The sequence below is a fragment of the Heliangelus exortis genome, chromosome 9 (genome assembly GCF_036169615.1).
Source record: "Heliangelus exortis chromosome 9, bHelExo1.hap1, whole genome shotgun sequence".
Lineage (NCBI taxonomy): Eukaryota > Metazoa > Chordata > Aves > Apodiformes > Trochilidae > Heliangelus > Heliangelus exortis.
The window spans coordinates 11,916,038-11,937,087 of record NC_092430.1 but is presented as its reverse complement, the minus strand read 5'-3'; the positions used below and the strand labels follow the sequence as shown (position 1 = coordinate 11,937,087).

Here is a 21,050-nt window from a genome sequence, read left to right as displayed (position 1 = left end):
AGGCAAAATTGCTCTGCAGATTGCAGAAGGCAAGAAAAGGGAAATGAACAAGGAGACAATGGGATGGCTGAACAGGTTGTAGTGGTCCTTTTGTCTAACAAAATGCATTCAAACTCTGTTCTATCTTGTGACCTGATACCCATTCTTGCAAACTGCATTGCCTGTTCCTAAATAGTATTTTCTGCCAGTTTCCTTGCAAAAGCATTGGTAGATGTCTGCAAAATGTATCTGTACCTAAGCTAAGTTTATGTAATACCTGGTAACAGGAGTGCAACAGAGGCTATAATTTAAACCTTTGAGTGATAGGAACAAGAACAGTAAAGGAAAACCAAAAAGTTTTCTATTTCAGAGAATGAGAAGTCTTATTCAAGCATCAAATGAAGTTGAATTTTAATGTGTTTGGAACTGAATTTGAGAATTAAATATGTGGTTCTTCTAGAGGAAATCTAATACAAATAAGCTGTAAACTTTGACTGTTTAAACTATTTAATGGTTTCATGGGTTTTGACTCTTGATTTCAGACATCTGAGACTCATGTCTGTAGAAGTCATTCTTCATAAGAGCATACGCAGTGCTTTCTTTCTTTTTCCCAGAAGTGCTTTCCCCTAAAATTTTAAGGAATTTTATCTTTGACTACAAATAGATGTATTATCTGATTTATTTCACAAATGCTATACAACTTACAAAAGTGGCCTTGGGATTTTCTAGTGCTTTTCTACGTCCTCTACCTTTTAAAGAAACCGACCATACTAAGCAACAGATACAAAACAAGCATAAATCATAAATGCACTTGCCTACTAAACAAGCAGTGAAGCTGTTACTCTGTTACAGCATCAGTCTAGGAAGCTACAAACTTGCCTCCCACCTATGCTAGAAAAACTTTTTTTTCTTTTAACCCAGGAAAATGTGACAATAACAAAGACATCCTATTTATCTCTCAAGGCATTAAGTTTTATCCAGCAATCAGGGGACATGGTGATAAAAGTAAACATCATATTTTTCAGATGCTTATCAGTTACTTCCTATAATTTAATTTCTTTCTTAATTTTCCTTAGTAAGTATGTGTATCTAGATGATTCGATGTCTTCCCTTGATATTTAGTCTGGGTAGTCTTAGCATTTTATGAATGTGTTCATAATTATTAACTGTAAAGCTATTCATCATATACATGAGATTTAAATTACATAGGACATAACAGAAGCATGGAAAATAAGTCTGAAACCAAATCCAAGCCTCTGCAGGGAGAAATGCTACCTAGATAAACATTAGCCACTTATCCCAAAGTAATTTTGCAAGCATCCATTACAGCCAACAGAAAGATGCACACCTTCCAAAGGACAATTCCAGAAGTACATTTTCATCTCTCTTAACTGGAAAGGGAGTCAAAATATCTGTCCCAGATAAGAGCTCTAAATTGTAGATAATCAAATCAATCAATCCCAGTCTTAATCTTTCTTTCCTTCTTCCTGCTTTTATTTTCCCATGTTAATACAGTCTCAAAAATACACACACTCATCTAGAGAAAGGAGCCTGTTCCTGAGGATACTGTATCAGAGTTTTGCCCCCATGAAAAAGTGTATAAAATCACCAAAAGCACAACTGATTTTGCTATGCTTATTACAGCACATTAGTCACACAGGTATCCTTCTTCTCAATGTACCTATTGAAAATGCATTGGTACCTATTGAAAATGCACAGTTAACAAATACATTAGAATTATTTCAGCAACTGGATCACAAAAACAGGAGTACAGCTGAGCCTATGTTACATTGTCACCTGTATTCTAATGAAATTACTATTTTAGAAGTCATGCATGAAGTGGTGACTGAGGCATACCTCTGTAACAGTGGAAACACTGAAAAAGTGGTGACCTGGCTTTAGTAGAGTTCCTTTTTCTCCAAATCATAACTGTGTAGCATCAGGTACTTAAATGCATCTGAATCTTTGTTTGTTGTTTTTGTTTAGGTTTGTTCTTCTTGGTTTTGTTTCTTTGTTTTTTTTACTCTCCAGGTCTTGTAATGGGATTAATTATAAGGTATGCAACAAAAGCATCAGATGTTGAAAGTGGAACTGTTTATCAATGTGAGAAGCTGAAATCTGGGCCATCCACTCTGCTTATTAATATAACTGATCAGGTCTATGAATATCAATACAGAAGAGAGGTCAGCCACCACAACATCAATGGTCACCAGGGCAATGCAATGCTTCAAAAGGTAAAACTTGTCTTATTGTTCTATTATTGTTATGGTTCTATTATGTTATTATTGTTCTAAACTGTGGGAGATATTTATTTGCACCCTTGAGAGAGGAAAAGAAGTTTCAAGCTAAAAGATGACACAAATAGAGAGAGGCTATCCTGAACGGAGGGTTAGAAGGGTAATTGAGAAGGAAGTGAAAGGAGAACAGGAACTCAAATAAGATGCAATAGAACCCTGGCTGCCATTTAGCATATGACAGGCTGTAAGCTTGCAGGATGGTTGCCTGAACTCTTTCAGCTGGCAGTCCCACCTCCTGCAGACACTGAGTTTATTTGCAGGTGAAGCCGTTGCCTTGGATTCATTGCCACCAAAACTTTATAAGCCCCACTAATATCTTTATTTTTTCTCTGTTTTAAAAGTGACTTTCTCTGGCAGCATAATGCAAGGGAGGTCTGACTCCTGCATACAGCAGAGCTAACTACAAACTCTAGACATTTTAAAATATATAAATGTGTAAATAAGTAAACTGCCATAGATAAATGTTGTTTTTACAGAGTGTTTTATAATGCATTACAAAATTCTCATACTTTCATTCACTACTGCAGTGATTTCACTGGCTATCCCCAAGGTTGTGGAGTCACTGCTGCAATTCAGGATGGATGTAAAAAGGGAAGTGTGGGAGGAAGTTTACAGTCTTTTACAATGCCCTGGCCTTTTCTTTTTTTGAGTATATAAAATTAAAATATTTTATTTTGTTAGTATACCTTCCTCCCGCTCTTTCAATATTTATTTCTTCAATTTCTTAAATAAATGCTAGCAATTTAAAGAGCTCATGAGTCCAGAGAGACTTTTAAAAATCTGGATTTTATGCTCAAACACATCTCATATTTAGATAGTTTCTGAGACCTTACCAGTGGTTGTTTTTTATGTTGGGTTTTGTTTTTTTTTACAATAGTGCAACACATTATTTTGCTTTTTTCCCAAGTATTGCTATTCATCTAGCACAGTAATACATGTTCCTGTGTATTAAAATGATTATAATTTCAAAACTTTTAATTTGTGCTTAAAATGTACACAGGGGAACTCAGCAGAATAAGGGTTTAATGTCAGCTCAAATTCCTTGCTAGTGCAGCACCACTGTGTGCCTGACTCTCCTTACTGCCAGACTCCTGCCATTCTCAGAAAGAACCAGATCATCAAAGACTATCAGAGCTGTGGTGGGTGGAGACAGAATAATAATGTGGCAGTCAGACTGGGCATATTTTGCTGAGTCTTCATTCTTTTTTCCTGCTAGTTGGTCACAATATGGTCTTCTTATTCAAAGAATGTTTCATTTCTAAGGCGTATGTACTAATCCATTCCATTTGAACATCCATCAAACCTTCAGGTACACTGCAGCTCACTTTTGTTAAGAGAAAGGAGAAGCACTAACTCACACAGAAGTTTCTGATGCCCTTACAAGGGATTGCTAAATTGTCTTTCCACAGTCTCAATTTGCTGGAAAATTCTCAAAAAAGTTTCAACTGTGAACTATGGGTGTCTCTGTATTACTGGAGAGGCCTCAGCATACCTGGATTTTCATGGCTTTTTCCTTTAAAATTATCTGGAAAATGCCCTCTTAAAAGGAAAATAAATTTAAAAAAATAAAAATGAAAGAGGGAGGAATTCAGCAGTATTTATGGGACAAGAACAATGCCTGGCAGCTTTCCTGACTGGCAAAAGCACAGACATAAAAACCAGAAAACATGATTACCCCATGCTCTGTTTTTTGTACAACTGTAATTCCCTCATCCTCTTAGTATAAGAGTTAACTAATTGTGTTTATCAGAAGCAGTATCCTGTGCCATGACTTATAGTTATCTTTCAGAACATGGTTTTGAATAATAAAGCATGCAGTTAGGATTTATGATGCATTTGAAAAAATATTTGAATATATTTGCTCAATTAATTCCAAAATTACCATATGAGACTATAACTTCATAAGTGAAGAAGAACAATTTTCTATCATGTTTTCAATGAAGTTACCAGCATAGATAAAGTTGCTGGCACTTTATTTGACAGGTATTTTTTTTCAATTTTCGAATTGAAAGTAAACAGAATGAAAAAAAAGGCTGAGTTTCCACTTCCTGCCCATCAAACCAAGCTATCAGTTAGCCAGACAACAGAAGTAGACTTGTAGGCAGGTCTTGCTCTTTGAAAAACAAATGCTTAATATAGAATATTGCAGCCTTAGAACATCACTTTATCTGAACAAAGGAGCTGCAAGCCATTGCATTCATTACATCCTGTCTCTTTTAAAATTATTGGTATAATATAGCCAACTGACAGATCAGTAAACAGTGCACAGGCTTACCTAAGTATTTTTTTCTCCAGTAAGGTTGTGGTTTTAAACAGGAATCTGTTTTATTTAAAGCTCCTTGTCATGAAGTTCAGTGGCTGAATGCTGTTGTGCAAATATGACAGATGGAACAAGAACTTTTTGCCTTGCCTGACATCATCCACATTCTAGCATCACTTTACAAATTTTAATGGGTATTTTATAAACATTTTCTTGCTGTTGCAGGAACAAAAATGCATGTTTCAAGTGAATGGAATTTCTTTGTAATAAACTGCATAACAAAGTGGACAAAGTGGTGTCTGCTACTGTGCCAGCCAATGCCTTGGGCCAGGAAAAACAGAACCTAACCCAGTAGCACACCCTCAGTTCTGAGAGCACACACCACCTTAGCTATGTCTGCAGAAAACAGCCTTTGCAGAATGGCTGAATTTAGTCCTTAGCTTCTTGGGGATATAAGGAAACCCCTTTTCCTATGAAATACATACAAGACAGGTAGGCAATAAGACAGAGTCACTGCCTCTCAGATTTCATCACACAGTAGTAGATTACGGCACTAAAACCACACATTAATACTTGTAAGAAAAGAACTCAGAATTGCATTCTGGCCTGCAGACATTGAAACTGTTCTTCAGACTAACCTGGTAAGAAGTTACAATTAAAACAAATCCTATCAAATTAAATGTTACTTTATTTGTCCTTTCTGGCAGATGACCTTTGATCCTTCCATCTTCTTCAATATTTTGTTGCCACCCATTATATTTCACGCTGGATATAGTTTAAAGAAGGTATGTCTCTTTCTTATATGGGATTGCTACTTTGTAGATGAAGCAAGCATGTAACAAAGAGTATGGGAAGAACTTGACAGGAATAGAAGAAAATGAGACATGCGTGGGGCTCATTCTGCTGTCTTTCTGCATCTGTGCAAAGATTGGATTTTGTGGTTTATAACACTTGGGCTTCCTGTTTTCAGGGGATGTTTTCACCCCTTTGGATCTGGTGATGCTCCATGTAGGCAGCAGCCTACCTGAGTTTTTTTTACTGCAAGGTCAGGGCTTTGTTTGCTCAAGGATGAGGAAACAGTCAGAGGATGACTGTTTACATCAGATACTTTGATACTTTGTATGGGAACTGTTATGGCTCTGAAGCATTTGGCCAGATACATGTAAGAGGGCATATTTTGCTCACATTCCACCAGGAAAAAAAAAAATTAATAATAAAATTTGTATTTTAAAAAAAAATTGTTTCATCATACATTTGAGATACAAATTGTAACAAATGACACTTCTAGGTGCACTGTTTTGACTTGGTTTACGTGTTCTTAAACTGATGTTTAACAAAGGACTTTCTTTCAAACTTCCTCCCCAGAGACATTTTTTTCGTAACTTAGGATCAATTTTGACCTACGCCTTTTTGGGAACTGCCATCTCTTGCATTGTCATAGGGTAAGTGAATGCCTTCTATTATTATTGCAGAAATCATTATTAATGCTTAGATTTTCCTCTCCATTGAAAACTAAGGTGTAAAAATATTGTGGATCTTGCATGGTCAATGTACTTCACAACTTGTATAACAGATAAAGTAATTCCTTACCAGGGAATGTTAAGATGGAAAAAGCAAAACTCTTGTTTTGCAAGAATTGTCCAGGGCATTCAGAAAACCATATCCCTCACTTCTAGTCTGTGACTGATGTAACAAGAACTGGTTTCTACCACCCTGTAGCTTTAACATTTTGTCCTGAGAAATAGACCCATTCTCTCAATTGAAATTCTGTGCTTCTAACCACAATTCCTTCTGGAGTAGACCAGATCTGTAACAGAAAAGGAAGGACTTTAAATTCCAAAAGGGTATATGCCAGATACCTACTGGTATATGTGTAAAATAACCAGAGTAATTTCAAAGACCAAGTGCAATTTTTTGGTTGAAGATAATGCAAAAAACTCATCCTTGAACTGTGAGTGAATTAAGCCTGGATATGACTAAATGACTTCTGCAGAAAAAGAAGAGAAAAAAGCAGAAGGGTAAAAAATTCTGTTTTATTTCCCTACCTCCTTAGTGAAAAGTTTCTAGCATTGTTTCAAAATTTTCCTGACTAGGGAAAAATTTGCTAGTCAGAAACGGATTATGTATTTCCAGGCTGTCATGATGTGAAACTTTTGTCTGGTTAGCTCAATCAGAATTAAACAAACTACTTTAAATTAGTTTTGGATCTTGAGGGTGCCTCTGTTTCACTATATTTATGAATACCACACAGACAATTCAGCTCTCATGTTCTGGGAAAATTCCTATAGCAGGTGAAAACAAATGGCCAGAGTTTAATTCTGCAGTAAGTGTACTGAGAAAAGCAGTGCAGTGTTCACAGTTTAACTGTAGCATCACTGGGCATCCCCTGGCATTTCTGTGCTACAGAGCATGCTGAGCTAGCTGAGTCTGGATTGTCTGTGGAAGTGATGGAGCAGTGCTGCATGTAACTGATTAAATGTTGCTGAGAGGCCTTGATCTTGCTGGGATTCTGCAGAGTCAAAATGGGAAAAATGTCATAGAACTTTCTGGTGTTCAGGTTTTAGACTAGGAAACACACTGCATTTTGTAGGACCTACTTGATGTTCTTGGGCTATAGATAAACTTGGGCTAAAATAAACTATTTAAATAGCTGTGTGCTATGGAAAGATTTATGGAAATACTTCAAGCTTTGTGAGAGTGCTTGAATTTAAAACTGGTAAAAATTCTCAACCTATGAATAGCACTCTCAAATTATAGAAGCAATTAAAGTTTTTATTTCTGTCTTTTCCCTTTCTTTTTAATGGATCTTTAAGTCAAGATTTATGCACTAAGTCAAGGTATAAGCTCCTTGCTGGCATTATTATGAGATGGAACATTCTCCTTTAATGTCATTTTGATAATAGTAAACCATATGAATGACATGTAACTTAGGCTTCAATGATTTTTAAACTGTTCTTTTATGAGGATGTCATTATATCTCTCTTGACATCCTAGATTCCTAATGATCAAGTAGCTTAGTAAGCATAATGTACCTAAGGCACTGTGGCTATTAAATATTCTGCAAGAAATAGTCACTCCAAATGTCAGGAAATGGCTGACTCCCCAATGAAATGCAATATGCAAGTCTGATCACCTTCTGTGTATGATCATACAAATTAATTCAAGATCTGTCTAGGGCTTTTTTACCCTTCATGTGAAAAAACCTGCTGAACATCTATGGGCTACAGAGAAAGGAGACCTTAGATTTCAGACACAGATCTGTAACTCCAGGAGGCAGTGTGCCACATGTCTCATTTAATGGCGTGGAAAACCTTCATTTTATTTTTCTTTCTGAAATTTTGCTTCCCTTAAGAAATGGCACCTCATTCTCTCACCTCTCCTATTGCTTATTCTCCTCTGGAGAAGGATTTGAAGCAGAGAGCTCTGGATCTTGGGGGTCCTTCTTTTCTAGTGGGAACAGGCAGAGTTTTAAAGACCCAGAATTTTCAGAATTCCACAAAATGACATGGTTAGCAATCAGAACAAATTCCTGCCTGGCTTCTTGATGTCCTTTACATTTAAACCTCTCTATTTCTTCGTGAGTCTCCACAACTTGTGACAGAGCTCCAAATCATCCATACACATCTTTATGACCCTAGATCTTGGAGTTGCTTCTTTTCATACCCATTTATACAGCTAATAGCATCCCTAAGGTTGAAATTATTAATTCAGTAAAAAAATCTTCATCCCAATCAATAACAGTATGAGCTGAATGCTAGTACATTACTGAGGTAAGAGTGGTTCTGGATCTCATTAGAATTATTCCTGTGTTTTGTCTCATTTGCCTTAGCCACTGAACATTTCTCTCTTGTAAATCAGTTGCTGATAGCTCTGTGAGGCTGCAAAAAAGCAGTAGGGCTGCCCAGGCCAGTGATGCTCTTAAACATGCATTTCGTTTATGAGCTCTGGCGTGTCATTGCCTTTTGTAAATGGAAGATGAGATAGCAGGTTTGATAATCTTGTTAAAAGAAACATAATATTGATGGTTGGACTTGATGATCTCAGAGGTCTGTCCTTTCCAGCCTTAATGATTCTATGATTCCATGATTTTAGACTAAATTCCATATATTGTCATTCCTGTATCCATGTTATTTTATCTGAAACAGAATAAATGCAGATAGAAACTACTACAGAAAGGAACAATTCGTACTTGCAATTCAAAGTTCAAGCCCATATTCAGGGATAAAGAAACCTTAAGATAGAGGAGTAATCATTGAGCACCAATGGGCCTTGTACTGTGTTCCATACAAACCCAAAATCCCCCCTGAAATCATTGCAGAGAAGGAAGTAATATATTCACAGTAGAGTTTATGTTGGTGTGATACATGTTTGCATAATGTACATGTCAGAATAAGAGTGAGATAAGAAAGTTGACATAAATACTTCACTGATGGGAACTAAAAAAAATCCTGAGAGAAAAACATCCTAAGACAGAAGGGATGAAGAATTATATTTGCTAACAAAAGCACAGACTTCTGAGATATTTCTAGCTTGCATTGCTTTAGATAAATATTTTGTGTGTGGATATGATTAAACGTGCTTACTTTTCATTATAAATGCACAATTCATACAGTTGTACAGCAAATCAATATTCACAGGCTTAGACTCCATACACCTGCAGCCTCTATCTGGGACCATGCTCCTCCTGCCTGGCTGAGTGACAAAGCATCCCTGTGTGACCTGCTCCTAGGGGCTGCTGCAGGGGCACAGCCATGGCAAAGAAGGACAGGACCTCACTGTAAAACACCAGGAAATATCATTCATAAAGAAGAAAAATGTTATTTGGATTGTGCAAACTCCTAGAGTGGAAAAGTTGCCATGGAGCAGTCTGATATAACAGTGCCTGCCTGCCTCTTCTTGGTAAAACTTCCCTTTCATATTAAAAGCTGGCTACTGGCATTGAGAAAGGGGAACTGTGTGCAATTTGAGTAAAAAACCCGTCACCAGATATTCCCACTGAGAACAGAGATAGGAGGGATAAGAGAGGTTGCTTTTTTTTTCAGTGAAGACAGTGCTGAAACACAATTACTTTCAAAGAAATACTGTTGTAAGGAATGCCTGCCCTTGTTAGCTGTAATACTGTCCTCAGCCACCCAGCACACATGCAGGTTATAGTTACCCCCAAGCTGTCCCAACTCAACCAAATCACACCCGTTGCATCACGTCTGACTAGCAAGGATTCATGCAGAGAGATCCCATGTGGGAAAGGAAAAATTACCCTACTCCAAGCCTCACCACCTTTTCTGTTCCTGAAATTGTCCCCTTCATGATGAAATCTGCTGACTCTGGGTCTGTATGATACAAGATCATTCAAGATCCACTCTCTCAAGAGCTGTTTTCTCTCCCAGTGGCTCCAGCGTCCTATCTCCTGAAGAATAGTGTGGGATGATCAGTGAGACAGCTCTTTACTCCAAAGAAAAATCACACAGGTTAAGTTTCTCTGAGGCTTTCTCTGACACAGGGTGGCCAGTATCTTGCTGAAGCAGGCTACTTGAATTTCACAGACTGAGGGAATAATTTATGTTGGAAGCAACAGATGTCTGCATTCCAACCTCCTAATAAGTGGCACAACTGGCTTTAAATTTAAATTCAATTTCCCGGAGCCTTGTCCAGATGAGTTTTCAATATCTCTAAGAAAGACAGTTCCAGTGGCTCTCTGGGAAACCTCTTCCACTCTTAACCACCCTCATTACAAAGACTTTTTCTGGACATCAAACTGGAATTTCCCTTGCTTCACCATTTAACCACTGCCTTCCATCCTTTCACTATGCATCACTCAGAAGGTGGTTTCACCTTCTCTATAACCACCTGTTAGGTGAAGACAACAGTTAGCTCTGCTCCTAGTTACAAGAGAAAGCTCACCTGCTTTTCTTCTGTCTTAAATAACCCAGCCATTCATCTCTTCCCATTATCATGCTTATCAGCTCCCTAACTATCTTGGTAATTCTCTGCTTGACTGCCTCCTGTCAACCTCTTTTATACTAGGTGTCCAAAAGTTAATACATTACTGTAGATGCCATCTCTAAAGTGCCAAGAAAAATATATTAATAATTTGCTTGACTTGCTCAATGCACTTGCATAAATACAGCCTCTTAGCTGCCATCTTAGCTGCCATTATGAAGTCCACTTCTGATTCATGCCCAACTTGATATCCTCCAGGACTCCAGGAGGGTTCTGCACATAGCTGTCTAACCAGTCCTCCTTCTGTGTGAGGGGTTATTCCTGCATGGGCTTATTCCATTTTTGCCATATCCATATGTATCTGGATATGAGCTCTGTATTGGTGACTGACTGCAAGCTGAAGCAGCACTGAACTGATGCTACTCAGTGAGCCTATGAAAATTGGGCTGCTGAAAAATTAAATATTATATTGCCACCTGCCCCCCACTTGCTTTTGTGGGGGGTTTTGTTGGTTTTTATACCTTTTAGGAAGAAGCAGGGAGAAAGGCCTAATTTCAGCTTCTGCAAGGACTACTTTTCTTATCCCTTTGATTTAAATTTTAATAAACTGTTATCTGATGGGATGCTTCTTTCAGAATTTATGCTTTTGATACAAATTTTCAATGTTCATAATGGAAGAGTGCTCAAGTATTCAAAAAAAATCATGACAATGTATAAACAACCTATCAGAGCAACATTTGAGGTACCTGGTGGCAGTGGGAGTAGAAAGATTTGCACATTTTCCCCCTTGAGATGATTTTGACTTCTTTAATCAGCATTCTCAGTGCCAACCAGGTCCAAGATGCCTATGGAACAGAGCACTGACTTCATAAAGTTGGACTTAGCTGTGATTTTTGATTCAGTTTCACTTGGGTTCTCTCGAATTGCAATGCCAAAACCACGTTAGATATTCAGAATGCAGCATATTTTCAGTCACTTACTCCTATTTTTCCAGCTTGCCTGGTACGTTTGGCAAGGCCTGATGTTTCTGGAATATAAAGTTCTCTGAGTGTGCCACTCAAATAGAAGCCAGCTTGAGCCAAGTTTGTTCTTTGTGGCTGCAGTGAGAATAAAGCTGAGATTAAAAAGTAGATTAATTATAGTTTCAAGGCAGTGAAGTTATGAAATACAAACTGCTGATAATACTGGTGTTAGGAAGAGGCATTCCAAGTTCATCACTTTCTTCAAAGGGAAGGCAACCTTGCACTGAGCCCTAGCAGTAAAAGAACTGGTGTGTTTAATTTGTAATATGCAGCTCAGTGCCCCAGTGCAGTAGCTCTAATTCTTTGGTCAATCCAGATCTAAAATAATTCTTCTGCAGCCAACAGTGGCAAACTGCAATTCACAGCTGCAGCTGGAAGGGGTAGCTCCTGCTTATCACTCTTGTTCAAAGATGTTTGCTGAATCAAAAAATGGGTTAAAAACATGTGAGTTTATAGAAGCTTGAAAATATACACTCACTGTGATATCTAGATGTAGGAATTTTGCAACACGAGTGAAAAAAGGGAAGAGGCTTTCTCGTAGACGTAACTCTCAGAGAGTCCTAGCAGTTCTAAAAGCTATAAAGTAGTAAAAAAAAGCCTCTAATCTGCATGGCTTGTCAACCTATGGATGAGAACCTGTGTTAAATCAAGACATTGATATAAAATAATGTTTCCCAGACCACTAACGCCCACACAGAGCTGAAAGTTCTTCCAAGAATACCTTGATGCATCCAAGCATGCTTGTTGCTGCAATGTCAGTCAAAATGTGTGGCTATTTTGCAGTAAACATCTGACATTGTTTACTGCATCAGAGTTGATCATACAGAAAACAGTTTTTCTTCTCATAAACAGATGTGCTGAACAGCAGGATGTAATTATTTGCATCTTTCAGAAGAGCCCCTCAGAATACTAAGGATTTTGAAAGACTTGTATTATAGGAAACACTAACAGTACAGGGCTGCAGAGACAAAGAGGAATACCAGGAGATTCAACTAAAATCAAAAGCATGTTTATTTTGGTATTTGATAGCAGTAGTTTCTCCAGGAAACCAGCAAAAAATTTAAGTCATGCACTCCTCTGAAAAATGTGCAAATGGTATTTTTTCCAAAATAAGAAAGATACTTAAGGCTGGATACTTCCCAAGAAGAAACCCCACACTGGAAGGAACGGTTTGTTGGGGTGTTTTTGCAGAGATTCTTCCCAATTGCCTTGAAAGTTTAAGCTTTTTACTTCAGTAATTAATACTTTTGGACAGATCTCCTAATGTCTTTCCTGATCTTCATGGATCCTTTAACAACTGACAATCAATGTAATCTTTAAAGACTGCCATCCCCTATTTCTGTGGCTATAGACCACTCATTCACCTGGCAGTCCAGCTTCCTTGGCTACAGCATCATTTGGAAGACTCAAGTTTGCACGACTACTCTCAGACTCTAAATTAATTTTCAGAGAAAACATCTTCTGCCCCTTGTCCATTCCTTTCAGCCATTTTGAAATTTTATCTTCTCTACCACTTTTTCTTTTGATTCAATTACCTTAGTCCCCATTGTCCCATAACCAACAATTAACTTCTATCTGGCCCATGCAGAAATCCCCAAGCTGTGCTACAGCATGGCACTACTACCTGTCTACCATATAGACCGCCCCATTCAAAGAGTATTGCTCACAATTTAGATGTGGAAAAGTGCATGTGCTGAGAGATGAAGGGATGTGACTATTCCCACAGTGTCAGCAGCTGACAGCTGGGACAGCCCAGAGCTTCTCTAATCACTGAGCTGTGGTACTCCATGTCCTGTATCCATATCCATATCTAGGTATTCCCAGTATTCAAAAAGCACTTTTTTGCCATCACCATTCAGGTGGCTCAAAAATTCTTGTTCAATAGGAGAGAGAACAGCCTCGGTGAGGCCAGCATCAAAGAGCACTGCCAGAGCTAGAGGGCTTACAGATGTAACTGGGTTACTCAGGATCTGGTTTCCTCTCCAAACCTCAATCCCTTTTTGGCATCCTTCCCAAGCAGCCCTCTGCTTTGGCCAAAAGGAACATTTGTGTTTGATCCTGAGACAGGCATTCAGCGCAAAAGCCTTACTCATGGTTTTATTAGGGCCCTGAATGGTCCCATTTTGCTGTTGAATGTTTTGTGTTTAACTTGCAGCACGCGTGGCTGCACTGTTTGTAAACTCTTCCCTCTGTTCAGGCCACCAGCGTTTCTTGCCACACGTATCAGAGGAGAAAAAAAATCTCAACTTCTTTTAAAATACAGGCAATAAGAGAAACAGAAAATAGACGTTTTCATCGATAGCATCCAGTAATCAGTGAGAAAAAATTAAAATCACGCGCACTTTGGTGCATGGGGCAGCTCTAAGGGGAGCACGGGGCCTCTTTCTGAGCCCCTCCGGCACCGGCACCGCAGAGCCCCCGCTGCAGCGCCCGATAAAAACCACGAGGGGGCACCCGCGCTCTGCCTGCGCCTGACCCAGCGGCTCCGCCCCGCCGGCAGCCGGGCACAGCATCCCCCAACCGGGCACAGCATCCCCCCCAACCGGGCACAGGATCCCTCCAACCAGCACAGCATCCCCCCCCAAGGCAGGCACAGAATCCCCCCAACAGGGCCTTTGGCCCGTGCTGCTGACCCAGAGCTGGGTTGAGCGGCGCTGTGGCAGCCACTTCTGACCCCCATCACTCTGTTCTTCCTGGCTCTGCAGTTCTTAGATGAAAGGAAAATATTGAGGAGGTAATGAAACATTTTGGTTTATCTTAAACAAAGCTTTTATCAAGTGCATGGTTTCTATCTAGAGCTGGGAGCTACCTGTCTACGAGGTGGCCCTAGTTTGGGGGCAACCATAGTGAGGATAATTGGAGTGAGACAATGCTCCAGTTCCAGATCAGAAAAAGCCAGTGCCAGCTATCCTGTGTACCATGCAACAGGAACAGCTCCAAAGTCTGCAGGAGACAGAACACTTGCTTCTCTTTTCTCCAATTCTGAGCACTGGTTGTAAGGGTATAAAGTTACCAAACCAGGACCATTCTCTTCAAACACTGATCTATCCAAGGATTCTGAATAGCAGTAAATTAAGCAATTCTGATAAACTATCATGAGAAAACTAGGAATGTCGTGGGTATGAGGGTGTGTTTTGGCTAAAATAGTTGTCCAGTATACATTACTAGCAGAATGCTAACAACCAACCTGATTTTCAAATGTTTTCACTTAGTTTTCTAAGCATGAACTTAGTTACTGGAATTGTGACACAATGATTTAAGGACTGGAAGAGACTCAGAAGCCTGAACTAGTTGTTAATGTACTTGTAGTGAAAAGCTTAGACTGCAAAACCCATTACAATTGCAGCTTCTCAGTAGCAAATTGCAGCCTCATTGGTAATCTTGGCAATATGGTGGAGTTTGCACGTTACTCATCCTCTTGTGAGCCCCACAAGGGTGTGACTGAAGCTCTCTTTTGGAAGCACTTTGTGCAAGCAAATGATGTAAATATATTTCCTTTATAGGCAAACAGATGCTCTCTGTCTTTAGGGCTATCAAACTGGTGTGTTCAAAAACACACAACTCACTTAAAAATAAATGGAAGAGGAGGTAGTAGTTAAACCTGCCAAAAATTAAGATCTAACGATAATTGTAAGCACATAAATTTTGTCATATCTTCTTGGTGAGCTGAGACACATATATTAACTTCTCCCTCTCCCTAGCAAACTGTCTCTTCAGTGGTGTGTATATTCTATATAATTCCTATATGACAAAAAAAAATATTACTCTATTAATGATTTATTGACCTGCAATGCATTAACATTACTGTAGGGCTATATTGGTTGTTATCAGAGAGGCAGTAGGTGGTCCTGTTCATGTTACCCACTAATACACTAACTTGATGTAATTAGGCATAAGTATGCCACAAGGATCCACAAGCCACTGTATCCTTCACACCACGATCTGGCTGGAAGCATATGTAATGCATTTAATAAAGGAGCATTATTATCTCTTAACTGTAGGAGCTGAGAAGTTAGTATGACTTCTTCTGATGGAGTGACTGATGGAGTTCTGATGGAGTAAGGGAAACCAAAGATCCAGTTTATCAAACCAATGTGCTATTACAGTGGCAAGGAGAGCATCATGAGCTTGTGATCAAGGCTCACTGAGATGAAAGGCTACCTTTGGTTTCAGTGTTTGCCCTGACAACAGGTGCCTGTGAGGAGAATCTACAGGGCTCAGCTACATGTCTATGAAAGTTAGTGTCTGGCCAGTCAACCTAATAGGACAGCCAGCAATGGTCACCTAAGGTCTGTAAGCTATTGAGACTTCATCGCTTCAGGGTATTCACCCACATTCTCTACCTGAATCATTAATTCATAGACTTGCAGTGGAGGATATGCAGGACAGAGACAAACAACACTGTGTTCTAAAGGGAAAAGAAAAAAAAAAAAAAAAAAAAAAGGAAAAATTTCAGTTCTTCTCATACATTCTTTACCTAGGATGTTCTTTCCTGAAGCTGACTTGGGAAAACTGAAGCATACAGTGGGGCTGCTTCCACATCAATAGAACACATTGGTGTCATTTTAACACCTTTCCCCAGTAATTCATTATGAAGGACAAACAGTTCCACAAAGCGTCTCAGATAATATCCCCCCTGATCAAAGAGCTCAGAAAGGGCTTCTCTGCTGAAGAGAAAAAAAACGCCACAAGCAGTTAGCTTGTCATGAGCTGTAAACAAAGTGTTTGCAGCCACACTATTCCAAACTATTTCTCCCCTGTGTTCTTCCTCTGTTCATTAGGCAATGGCCTCTGTGTGGCTTCTGATTTGCAAGAATCAATTATTCAAATTCTGCCTACATACCTCTTTTCAACAACAACAAACCCCTTGTGTTACAAGGACAAAAGCCTTTGGTAACAGCCAGGACAGATGGCTGAAGCCAGCCAATACATTTCAGATGTGTTGCCACACCTCTGTGTTATCAAACCTGTTTTTATTGGCAAACCTAATTATCTTTGATATTTTAATTAAAGTGCCATGCTTGAGGATATTCTTGTTGTTCAAGAATCTCATATTCAATTATTTTTAATGCCTCCTAATGAAGGAAAACTGGAAAACATGATCCAACTGCAAAATAAAAGCTGAACAATCCAAAGAAATTAACTATGTATTTTAATAAAATTCTTATTTGAGAACTTATGTTTTGGTTTGGTTTTTTGGTGTTTGGGGATGGAAATACCGCAGTATTTTTCAGCCAATACTGCAGGAATTCTGTCTTTTTTTCCATGGTACTTTTGCAAGCCCCCTGTCTCAAAGGAATATATAACAGTGCAGTGCCAAGGTGCTGTGCTGAGGTATTTGTGCCTTCATGCTTCCTTTTTAACAGTCCTTTTTGTGTCTAAAAAGATGTCTGAGTTACCCTCTTTCACTTCTTTTATCTCCTTGATCAGTACAGTCTAACCTACTCCTAATTTCCTCTTGGTAGCCTATTTTGAAAGAGTCATATATTATTTCCAGTTGCTAAAATTGCCATTGGGATGCACTTTCTCTTCCTTTAGCACTGATCATCATCTCTCAGGAACAGATGCTGGGGAGGCAGATGATCTTTCAAATATGGCAAGGAAGGCTAGGAGGAGAGTGCCTGGAGGCAGACTCAACCACTTAGAAGCATGCAGTCAGACACGGTGGTGTTAGCTGTGCTAGCTGTGTTAGCTGTGTTAGCTTGCTTCTGCTAAGGAAGGGAGCGAGAGCTGAACACGAAAGCCCAATGGAAATGTGAAATCATTAGCGCTGTGATTCCTCCCTTTCATCCCTGCCTTTTCTCCTGACAAAGTGTTGCAGGCAGTTCTGCTTTCTGTGCCACCGAATAAATTCAAGCTCCAGTGAGCTCCTGGATCTGTTTTTATCCTTTACAAGTTCTAACATTCACTACAGTTAATCTGATATTAAAAATACTTTTGATGAGCAAAAGTAGGCGCAAACAGCCTTGCAAACAGTCAGATGAACAAGGATGAGCTTTTCTTCAGGCTCAAGCTGCAACAGCATAGGGAAGAGCAGGAGAAATGGGAACTTTCCTTAGGTCAGGTCTAAGTCCCATGCGAGCAATAGATTGGGTTCTGGGCAAGACGCTTTGTTGCAGAATCCTGTCCCTTTGATGCTGTTTCATGAACCAAAAGACACAGCAAACAGAATGTTTCAGGTTTATACTTAAAGCTCCCTTCCTGGGAGCCGGGAACACTCTGAAACCAACCTCATGTAACATTTTGCAAAGTCAAAGGCTGCTGAAAGCTGATGATATCTACTCGTAGTTATGAGTCCCGGAACGGGTTATTTGCCTCAACCAAGGTTTCCCCGAGTGAGCCGCCTGCCCGCTGGGCTGCGGACGGCAGAGGGTGGCAAAGCGCAGCGCACGCCCGGCCTGGGGATGCTGCCGGGAACCTGCGCTGCCCCCTACCCCGCAGCCCGGGAGGTTTTAGCCGACTGAGCGGGTGTTTAACATTCATTTCCAGTCCTAAGGCTTCCTCATCTATCATGTGGGATCAAGATTTATTCCTCGACCGCTTATTGATAGTGCTGAACTGCAGGCAGCTCTGCTGTGCTCTTCCGTCTTGTCTTCCCCGTTCTGTTTGGTGTTTACAGTACATTCCCTCACTATAACAAAACATTGTCATTGCTATTTCCTTGTAGAGCCTAAATGTCTGTTGAGTTCAGTAGGTATTTGACAAGACTGAGCAATCATGTAATGTCTCTAACCCTTACAATGCTCAACAGACAGATCAGTGATAATTGTACAAGATAAATCGCTATGAAAAAAAAGAGTTATGCAAGTATATGTGACAAAAAAAGTGGAATGTAATTTAAAAAGTACTATATATAAGTTAACGAAGCAAGAACTCCATACTGAAGGAAGTAGAGACCTTAGGGCCAGCTTCTAAAGTTTCATTAAGAAATTCCAGCAATACTAACTTAATCACTTGGAGCTATGCCAACAGACAGCCTGAAACAAACAGTGCTTACCTATTTCAAAATCACTTTTTACTCAAAAATTCTTCCCAATTGTGGAGGCCTATCCTGATTTAAGAAAGACTGATCCAACATGATACAAGCAGTAACTCATGAACTGCAATTCAACCTATGGTACAAACTGCTACTGGAAACCATTTGAGTAGCTGATTGTCCCATGGAGATTAAAGACAAAAGGTTTCTGCAATTTACAGCTTGCAGTGAAATCTACACAGATATTCTGTAAAACACTCCTTGTGTGTTAAAAAAATTTGGCTACAGCTGCTGTGTCATAACAAACCCAGAAGTTACCATAGTTCATAGGAGGAAATGCTCAGTGATGGAGTATCAGTTAATTTATATCAGTATCCTCCCAAAAATGGAATGTTCTTCAGCCTCGCTTGTTTAGCAATATAATCTTTCTCTTATCTTTGAAGGGGCAAAATGAAGAAACAGATTGTGGAACCACAGAAATTAGAGCAAGAAAAGACCATATAGCTCATTTTTCCATCCTCAAAAAGCTACTCTGCAGTGCATTCCTGGTTACTTTGTGCAATATATATAAAAACCTGGGGGCAATTCTAGAGCGCAGAATTATCAGTCCTTCTCCCTCTGCTTTGATCCAGCTATAGGATGAAGCAAAGCAGTAACTAATGCCATTATAGAGAACAAATGCATTTGCATTTCTACAGTGCTTCAGCTCTAGCTGTGAATGTCTAATCAGTCCCATTGCTGGAAAAATATTTTCCAACCTCTCATCAAATCTGTGTCTGATTGCAGTGCATTACTGCATAGCCACTCAACTCCACCCATGTCCTGGCCCACAGCAGCAGCAGAGAGCTGCTGGTGAGAATTTTTGAAGCCGATGTTGGCACGTATGAAACAGAATGCAGCAGCATCAGTGGTTCAGTAAATACTCCTTTCACCTCAAATAGAACACTGCCCAGCACAACATGCAAGGATAACTGTGCTCCTGGAAGAAGTGTTAAGCTCTGAATAATGCATGTGTAAAGATGCCAGGGCACAGTTGTGCAGGCATGGTGGCATTTCCCCAAATGTCCTCACTAGCTTTAGCCATAATAATTACATTGCATTCTCACACAGACTTCCCCTGTAGCTTTGATTGTAGCCTGTATTTCTTGTCCCTTGTTCTGCATACTTTATCAAGAGTGATAAGCTTTATTGAGAGACTGCTACATTCTGACTCAAAAGTAACTGGACAACGAGAGACATATTTATAAATTTACCCAGAATCTGAGTACGCTGCACCTGCTTTTCTACCAGTAGTGTTGTTCTGCCTTCACAAACCTGGAAACTTAACATCAGTTTAAGCTTAGTACACGAGTCTCAGGTCTGATGTAGCCCCTTTGTTTCCATCACCCAGCACAGAAGTGCTGTAGCCTGACCAGTTTCAACATCCCTGTGGGGGAAGGAGGTGACTGGAACAGCGCAGAACTGGCACACTGTCTAATTATTCCTGTGAGCAATGGACATGCTAGAGGTAAGGACTGAATATTCCTTACTGCTAAATTCCAGCTCTGCTCACTCCTTGAAATCCCTTGATTCAGCTGTAGGAGCACTAGCATACCATATAAAGGGAAAATGTCATTCAGTCAATTGTCACAGGCTTGGTGGAAAAAAAAAAAAAAAAAAAAAAGGAAAAAAACCAAACCAACCAAAAAGTGCATTATTTCATTGCAATGAAATAATCATCATGTTCTTACAGAGAAAGAAGTTGAGCTTACTTTCCTGCTTTTTTAGTTTCTGTTAATTTATCCTAGTAAACACAGTGTCTTATAAAGCACTGTATCTGGTAGGTTTGGTTTACTGATAGATAAATGTTTATATGATTCATCTAACAGAATTGTTCATGCCTACAAGAGGAAAGAGGACTCTTTTGCTGAGCTCTTTAAATACTCAGAGTTAAATAAAATAAACAAAACATGTTGAGGGTGGTGTCAGGGACTAAGTAGCATTGTAAGTCCATAGTTCTTCACACACTTACTCCATATTTACAACTTATTGGCAGGAAACAGTGTCTTGAATTGAGATTCAATCTAAGCAAGTGAAGAAAAGGAGACACAACAGTTTTTTAGTGTTATTTTCAGCAAGCCAAATCCCATGTGCTTGCCCTACTCATGTTTGTGTTTAGTTTGATATCACATGACAAGCAAATTATTTGTCCCCTGGTTTGATGTTTTTACGTATATATTACATCCCCTGTAATACATATATCCCCTGTCATCCACTGACACTGTTAGAGCTGTTAAAAAGTAGAATTTTTTTTACAAACACCTCGACTTTTTCTTATCAGAAGCATTCTTCATGCATTTACAAAGTAAATCTTCCATGTGAAAGCAGCTAATACCTCACAACCACATTTCCATTTTATCAATTTAATTATTATTCATTTGCTTCACCCAGGAAACATTTAAAGCAATCTTCCACTTAATCATTTCAACTAAAAGCTACAGTAGTAGCTTTGGATTATAAAGACTGTCAAACCTCATCCTGTAGACTGGGAAATTTATTTGTTAAATAAGACACACAACCATTTTGAAGACCCTGTA

General features: G+C 39.3%; 1 protein-coding gene across 1 annotated transcript in view; it reads left to right on the top strand.

Moving 5' to 3' along the window:
- Positions 1 to 21,050, top strand: part of SLC9A9 (solute carrier family 9 member A9) — a 170,537-nt gene that overhangs the window by 5,421 nt on the left and 144,066 nt on the right. Inside the window, exons 2-4 of the mRNA XM_071752167.1 lie at positions 2,011 to 2,213; positions 5,244 to 5,321; positions 5,902 to 5,978. Of these exons, the coding sequence (XP_071608268.1) occupies positions 2,011 to 2,213; positions 5,244 to 5,321; positions 5,902 to 5,978 (358 nt within the window). The remainder of the gene's footprint in view (positions 1 to 2,010; positions 2,214 to 5,243; positions 5,322 to 5,901; positions 5,979 to 21,050) is intronic.